Source organism: Protomyctophum parallelum, assembly GCF_964188405.1.
Source record: "Protomyctophum parallelum genome assembly, chromosome: 15".
Taxonomy (NCBI): Eukaryota; Metazoa; Chordata; class Actinopteri; order Myctophiformes; family Myctophidae; genus Protomyctophum; species Protomyctophum parallelum.
In genome coordinates this window covers 9,360,070-9,368,287 of record NC_139710.1, presented here as the reverse complement: position 1 = coordinate 9,368,287, position 8,218 = coordinate 9,360,070, and the positions used below count along the sequence as shown (strand labels likewise).

At 42.2% G+C, this 8,218-nt stretch overlaps 1 protein-coding gene across 1 annotated transcript; it reads left to right on the top strand.

Moving 5' to 3' along the window:
- The first annotated feature begins 189 nt into the window (after nucleotides 1-189).
- Nucleotides 190-7,592, top strand: LOC310872096 (acyl-CoA dehydrogenase family member 11). The gene is made up of 15 exons (XM_083783807.1): nucleotides 190-299; nucleotides 835-1,116; nucleotides 1,225-1,448; nucleotides 2,110-2,209; nucleotides 2,345-2,462; nucleotides 2,572-2,714; nucleotides 2,905-3,057; nucleotides 3,284-3,378; nucleotides 3,527-3,626; nucleotides 4,112-4,252; nucleotides 4,401-4,493; nucleotides 5,109-5,216; nucleotides 5,301-5,472; nucleotides 5,977-6,043; nucleotides 6,692-7,592. Exons 2-15 carry the CDS (start codon nucleotides 847-849, stop codon nucleotides 6,804-6,806), a joined length of 1,899 nt encoding a protein of 632 aa, XP_083639933.1. The 5' UTR covers nucleotides 190-299; nucleotides 835-846; the 3' UTR covers nucleotides 6,807-7,592.
- The last annotated feature ends 626 nt before the right edge of the window (nucleotides 7,593-8,218 follow it).

Sequence of the window (8,218 nt, the reverse complement as noted above, 5' to 3'; positions counted from 1 at the left end):
GCTTAATGTAAATCGCTCTGGATTAAGAGCGTCTGCTAAATGCCTAAATTGTGTTGCAGTAATTATATATACTGTATACACACCGGTATATACGCCTATCTAGATACCGTACGTGTCGTGTGTGTGTGCGTATTATATATATCGCGCACGCGCGTACACACGCTCCTAATAAACAAACGCCAGTGAAACTAGGCTACTCATCCCAGGTCCAAATTGAGGTTCCAAATACATATTAGTGTCTTTTATTTTGAAGGCAAGATTTTAGCTTTGAAGAGAAAGGAAACGGAGCCGTCGATACGGTAAGGCAGGTTTTTAAATGTCTCCCAATATTCTTTCGTTACTATAGTAGTAAGTAGCAACTACTTAATAACATAAGTATAACATTGATTTGTAGTTGAGAAATGAACAGTTGTCTTTAAAGCTGTCATAAATTGGCAATTGTGAAACGTAGTTTCGTAAGTGTGCAAAGAATAACAGTTCAAACGTATTTATGTGGCAATATTATCCCAAATAAATGTATTACCATTATACCATACCATGTTCATCAACATCAAAATGTTGCCATTGGTGTGCGTGCGTGTTTGGAAAGAACGCCATTGAGCACCGCGACATGAACTTTGACACAATTTTGTGATCACAAGGCTGGATTTATAATTATTCGTCTACTAGAGATTACATTACTAGTTCTACAATACTTTGGAACAACTACAGCAATACTTTGTCCTACAACATAAAATATAAATATTGTAAGGGATTGTTGTTTAGCATGTTTACGCTATAATGCGCCGAACTAAACATGTCATGACAACTAAGGTTTCTATCATGGATTCTCAGTTTCCCTGAGCAATGTCAGCGTGTCCAGCACTCAACTGCCACAGAGGTGCAAGCTGTTACCGCTCGGTTTGGAGGGTCCGGCACAACAGATCAAGCAGCGCAGTTCAACATGGCAGAAGGTCTCATGAAGACAAACTATGGGAGGCAGATGGCCATCCATTATTCGCTAAAGCCAGGATAGGACCATTCTTCCAAGTCAAGCCAGTGCTGAAGAATCCTTTTCTAGAAGATGCCCTACTGAGAGGATATCTGATAAGAAATCTGCCCCAGGAACAGGAGGAGGTGAGGGGCATGAGTTAAAATGTAGACTACTACTTCTGATTATTTCTGATCAATGAAGGCATTTCTACATCGTCTTAAATAATCTGTGTGTCCGTGTGTATCACACAGGCAGTGTTCTCAGACTTGCATGCTTTTGGAATGAAGCTGGCAAGTGAGGTGGATGGGTGGGGTCGGGAATGTGAGGTCACTCCTCCACGGCTGGAACACTTTGACCCCTGGGGTGGCAGAGTAGATCACATCATCACTTCTCCTGCTTGGAAACGGATGAAAGACCTGTCTGCACAGGAGGGTCTGGTTGCCATTGGCTATGAGAAGACCTTTGGTGAATGGAGGTGAGGGGACTCTTCCCATAATGTTTACTTGGGGGCCGCCCAACCAAACAAATAATTATAGCTTAGCGCCTGATGGCTTAATATCGTTTCCTTTACGAATTCTGCTGAATATCCACTGCCTTCTTTTTTTGTATTTGACCAACAACACTCCCATCACTCATTCTAATAGCATACTGCCCTACTACATCCATCCATCCATCCATCCATCTTCAACCGCTTATCCGTAGTCGGGTCGCGGGGGGAACAGCTCCACCAGAGTGCTCCAGACTTCCCTCTCCAGAGTAACATTAGTGACTTCCTCCTGGGGGATTCCGAGACGTTCCAAGGCCAGTGAGTCGATGTGTTTCCTCCAACTGCGCCTTGGTCTGCCCCGGGGTCTCCTCCCAGTGGGACGTGCATCGAGGACCTCCCTAGGGAGGCGCCTGATAGGCATCCTAATCAGATGCCCGAACCACCTCAGCTGGCTCCTTTCCAGGCGAAGGAGCAGCGGTTCTACTCCGAGTCTCTCTCATGTGACTGAACTTCTCACCCTATCTCTAATGGAGATTTTGGCCGCTTGTATTCGCGACCCTACTACATACAGTTGAGAAACAACAAATACATACTATAACTAACATAGTCAAACTGGTTGTGTATGTGTGGGTGTGTATGTTTGTTTCAGCCGTGTATACCAAATGAGTAAGCTGTATTTGTACTCGCCTTCCTCTGGTCTCTACACATGTCCTCTGGCCATGACCGATGGAGCTGCCAAAGTCATCCAGGTAGGTCAGAAGAAACACAATATACTTCTCACAACAATCCAATGATTACAGTTAAGTATCTCTAGTTTCAATATTATACTTTGAAATAATTGAGGGTTTCAGCATGATTTCATAGTGATCACTGTGTGTTTGTAGTGTCTAGGTGTGTCATGGCCAGTAGATGAAGCCTATAGTCGTTTGACGTCTCGTGACCCTGAACGTTTCTGGACATCTGGACAATGGATGACTGAACGAAAAGGAGGATCAGACGTTGGTCAGTGATAACACTATCATTTATCCTACCTACACTGTCTGTTGCCTAATCGGTCCAGAATCCAGTAATCTTGGCATTTCTTGCCTTCTCCCCCTGTCCGCATATCTAGCCAGTGGTACGGAGACAGTGGCTGTGCCTCAAGGAGATGGTTCGTACAAACTACATGGCTTCAAATGGTTCACCTCTGCTACAGATGCAGACATGACTCTCACACTGGCCAGAGTCCAAGATGGAGAGGGGGCAACTACACCGGTACCACTCACTACTCAAACCTCAGCTCCTTACCCCTCAAATGCTTTTGTGTGTGTGTGTGTGTGTGTGTGTGTGTGTGTGCGCGCGCGCGTGCGTGCGTGCGCGCATGACAATCTTTGCGCTATACTGAGTGCACCATTCTAATTACTGTTTGCTTTCCCATCAAAGACAGTGCGTATTCATGTTTCAGGGCAGCAGGGGGTTGTCTCTCTTCTATGCAGAGGTGAGCCGAGACGAGGTAGGGAAGTTAAAGGGAATAGAGGTCCAGAGGCTAAAAGACAAACTGGGCACCAGACAGATGCCCACTGCTGAGTTACTACTCGATGGCCTGCCAGCACACAGGGTAAATTTAATGTCATCAATCATCTCTATGTTAGTGCAATTATTTTTGGCTTATGAAGTATATACATAAATGCAAGGTTCAGGGGTTTTATTGTCACATGCTTACAAGACAGCAGTCACAACATTGCGTTGCAGTTCTTGTACTTCCTTAATCAACATTGTGGATAAATTAATACTGTGTATACTAACGAAGAATCTCATCTTCATTCCCTCTCCTTAATGTACAGTTGTCTGATGAAGGGAGAGGTGTGGCCTCCATAGCTAACATGTTGACTGTGACCAGAATCCACAATAGCATCTCTGCAGCAGCAGCCATGAGAAGGTGTTATGTCCAAACTGGCTATACTACTACTACTGTGTGTGTGTGTGTGTGTGTGTGTGTGTGTGTGTGTGTGTGTGTGTGTGTGTGTACCCACTGTTCTGGAGTTGCTAAGATTTCAGCTGATTAAACATGCAATCATGTCTCTCAGGGTGGTCCATTTGGCTCGTGATTATGCCACTCGTCGCACTGCCTTTGGGAAGTTCCTTGCAGACCACACACTCCACATGCAGACCCTTGCTAGAATGGAGGTATGCTGGCATTAGTAGTAGATATTGACCAATACCTGATTTCTGGTCGGATGTCAATCCCGATTCTGGATAGTTGCGAACGCAAGAACATGTCTGTCTGTGTGTGTGTGTGTGTGTGTGTGTGTGTGTGTGTGTGTGTGTGTGTGTGTGTGTGTGTGTCTGTAACACCACCCGCCCGCCACCAGAGGCCGCAGCTGTATCACACACAAAACACACACGCACACAAAACTTTACTTATACAAAAATAAAAGGAGAGAACTTTAAAAAAGTATGTATTTTATTCTAATTGTTGTTATTGCAATTTACGAGCTGCGTTCGCACGTCTTACTTGTCCTAAATGTACAGTAATTTGCCTTAACTGCAGCAGATTTAAGAACAAAACACAGACGATGAGCCATGAAATCACAACAGACCAAAGAACAGAGGGATTTTACATGTTGTCTATGTACAAACTCACCTTTCCAATCGTTCTACCTCTCCTGTAGGTAGAGACCCGTGGGGCATTTCTGTTTGTGATGGACGTGTGTCGTCTTTTGGGCCGAGAAGAAGCTGGCCTGGCATCCCAGCTAGACACACACCTTCTGCGCCTGCTCACACCTGTGGTCAAGCTCTACACTGGGAAACAGGTGCAAAGAAGTCATACAAACATACAATGAAGTTATACATCATCATACAGCGAATATCGAAAGTAGACAATCTACAAGCTCACGATGCATCACAGATTGCTGTAGTAGTACTGATTTCCCCTTATTTTCTCTCTGTGTCCATTGTCAGGCAGTTGCTGTGGTTTCAGAGGGTTTGGAGAGCTTTGGTGGTCAGGGCTACATTGAGGACACAGGATTACCTGGAATTCTTAGGGATGCTCAGGTGAGGTGATGCACTGTAGGGGAGAATGATGTTTATTTATGTTTAAACACGCCTCCTGTTTATATAGGGGGATCCATTTTAGTTTTTTACATAAGTAGAACATAAATAGAGTTAGTTCTGGCAAGCCCCGTCCTCATCAGTTGATGCTCAGCTGATTCCCGCCAGTCTGCCTCATCAGTTGACTTAGCTGACTTAGCTGTCAGCTAATGCTCAGTCTATCGTTGGCTTTTCACTTTGTGGATTGAAGATCTTTAACTTAATGTTTAACATTGCTTCATCTTGCCCATTCACGCATACCCACCTGCAAGCTCTTGTTAGATTCACCTCAATTACAATTTCCAATTTAGGCAATCCAGAGCGAGAACAAAAAGCATCACATGCATCCACCCAAGCTCCTCTTTTTAATGCTTGTCCGATTGCGGTTGCACTTGTCTATGGTCTTCACTTGCTGCTCTCCATGCCTGTGACTTTCCATATGAAAGGGTAGGAAAATCCCAGAATGTGCCACGAAACATAAAATAATGCTTGAATATTGCAACGAATATACTGCTTTAAGATGCAATAAAAATAACTTGTATTAAGTTTTCATGAAGTCTCTCTCTCTACCTCTGTCAGGTGTTGAGTATATGGGAAGGAACCACAAATGTTTTGTCTCTGGATGTGCTGCGCTGCATTGCTCGTAGTTCAGGACTGGTTCTTCAGGCCTATTTCACCCACACCAAGGTCCGCAATAAAGAAAACAACAATTATAATGACCTATACTACTCTTTGACTGGCACAGGCATTTAATATGCGGCTGTTTTGTAGTCCCTACTAGGAGCAGCTTCTGGTGTTCCATCCCTGGCCCCAGCCATTAAAGCAGTAGATGGCGCCCTTTCTGGACTGGGGAACTTTGTACAGGCTGCAGCAACCAGACCCCCCAGTTACCTAGAGCTGGCAGCTAGAGATCTGGCATACAGCCTGGCACGCATATACATGGGTATTTACACGAACAAGCAGAACATGTGTTATACATTCCTTTAAAAACTTGCTGTATCTTCATTCCCATTGGTGGAAAGTAACTTAGTACTTGTACTCAAGTACTGTATTTAAGTACAATTTTGAGGTATTTTTTACTTTCAATACTTCTACTCCATTACATCTCACTCTCAGAGACAAATATTGTACTTTTTCTCCACTACAATTATTTGAAAACTTTAGTTACTTTGTAGATTTTGATTACTATACAATAATTAAATGAAAATAGCCAATCTACAACCTCATAATGCATTGTGACAAATTGTGAGCTTGTAGATCTGCTATATTCAAAAGAAAAGTACACATTCTGCATAATGAGTACTTTTTACTTTTGGAACTTTACATTTTTATATCAATACTTTTGTACTTTTACTCAAGTAAATTTTGAATTCCGGACTTTTACTTGCTGCAACAGAATGTTTCTACATTGCAGTATTGATACTTTTTTCACCACTGTTCATTTCAGGTGCTCTGCTCATAGACCATGCCTCTTGGAAAGGAGCATCTCCATCTGATACTTATGCTGCTCTCAGGTACAAAGACATAATTCATTCATTGAATTTCTTAAAGATGGAGTGCCACGATTTTTTTCCATCCTAAAACATGATCATCAGGTATTATTATAATATAAGGAGGAAGAACTTTTTCCAAAAAGTGTACAGTATTTGTTAAAATCATGCTTTTATGTGGACACGCCCATGCACCAGTTAATTAAGTATGGCTGGTTTGCGGATAGTGTGATGTCACTATATTACTGTTTATTTCATTGGCCCGTTTGACTGTCAAGGGTTCAGCCTCCAGGAAGAAACCCTAAATACAAAGTTAATACACCATTGCACATAAAAATGACTCCAGGGTGTCTAATGAAGTACTGTCACCTCATAGACACATGAAAAAGTGAAAAAATGGTGGCACTCCATCTTTAAAATGAAACTTATTTTATTCTTATGAAGAAAAAATGGAATGTCAGCACACGATATAATTCTGCTCCCTGTCCTCTTTATTTCAACCTAATGAAACAACATTTCACAAGTTGAGAAAGCATAGAATTATATTGTGTGCAGACATTAACATTTTCTTCATTTGATCATTTTTTGGGTCCAGCACCGTATAAACTGTGGGATGTGCATATATTTTTACAACTTTTACAACTCAGCTAATGAATTGAATTGCTATTTCAGGTGGTGTGAGCAGGACTTATGTCCAGTGGTGACCAACGAGGTCAGAAACTGGTACAATGCCAAGACTCCTTCACAAGATGCTGCGTTGGTATATGAGCGACCAACTCTAGAATGAACATCCATCCAAGACCCTTTCATACTGTAGCTTTGTAGAAAATGTTATCTTTTGGATCTTTTGGATCTTTAGTGTAACAACGAGAGGGTTAGATTGAGGTTGCCCTTCTCTGAATAAGCTATTAAGATTGCTGTGTACAATATGTACATTCATGCTTCCATGATGAAGAATGTATGACCCTGTGGCTGTGAGGAACTTTTCGACTACAGCATAGCACCAACATCAGGCCAAAAATGAGAAAACTGAGAAAAACTTTTATGGGAGAGGTCTACACTCCGAGTGCATTGTTAATATTTGTCTCCACCAGGCCGAAGGCATGGGGAGAGAGTATGTTTTGCACTCCGTCTGTGTGTGTGTGTGTGTGTGTGTGTGTGTGTGTGTGTGTGTGTGTGTGTGTGTGTGTGTGTGTGTGTGTGTGTGTGTGTGTGTGTGTGTGTGTGTGTGTGTGTGTGTGTGTGTGTGTGTGTGTGTGTGTGTGTGTGGGAGTGTGGGAGTGTGGGTGTGTGCATCCGTCTGTTACCAGCTAATCTCCAGAATGTTAATCCGGTCAATGCCAAATTTTGCACACACACTCCCTGGATGCCCTCTGCCCCAACGGCCTGCAAAACACATTTTTGGAACATAATGCCTCAAATCATCCAATTGCCATCCAAGGCATAAGAAGAAATGGCACCCTTTTCACATTGGCCTATTATAGTGCCACCAGGAGGCCACAACCTGACCTGCCCTGGTGGAGACCACTTTTTCTAGTTAAATATTTGCAGACCTTTACATAAACTTCTAACTGCTCTTATTTCGGCAAGTAGTTTGCAGAGAATAAAATACGGTGCATTTTGCATCCCAAAGCGCAGTTTATAGTTAAGGGACCCAATAAAACAAAAACCTCTGCATCCACGGGGTACACTACTCCTACTGTACTACTGTACTGTTTTTTATTGTAGTTTATTTTGCTAGCTTTAGTTATAATAATAATTTCTTCTTCTGTTTTCTACATGCATATTACCATATCAAATGAAATTGTAGTTAAATGCTGCAATTTGTAAAAATGGCAAAATATGACTCCTAACGTTGTTGAAGTGGGACTCACTGTAAACCTATTTACATCACTGAGTTTGTATATAAATGGTTATTCTTGTGTGATTTTGACTCTTACATCGAAGGACACTGGTAAAGATATATTCTATAAATTATATTATGACGATACCCTGACCTTTTTGTTTGCCTCTGTAATAGCACAATAAACTTTGACTTTGACTTTGATTGATTTAATACTTGCAGTTTGCAAATAGTACAGTGGTACGACTACGATTATACAATGGTGCTAAAAGGACAACACAAAAAGCCCTGCTTATTTGGTCCTGACTGTGTATTCAATTCACGCATCATTATAGTTGCTTGCCATATTATGAACC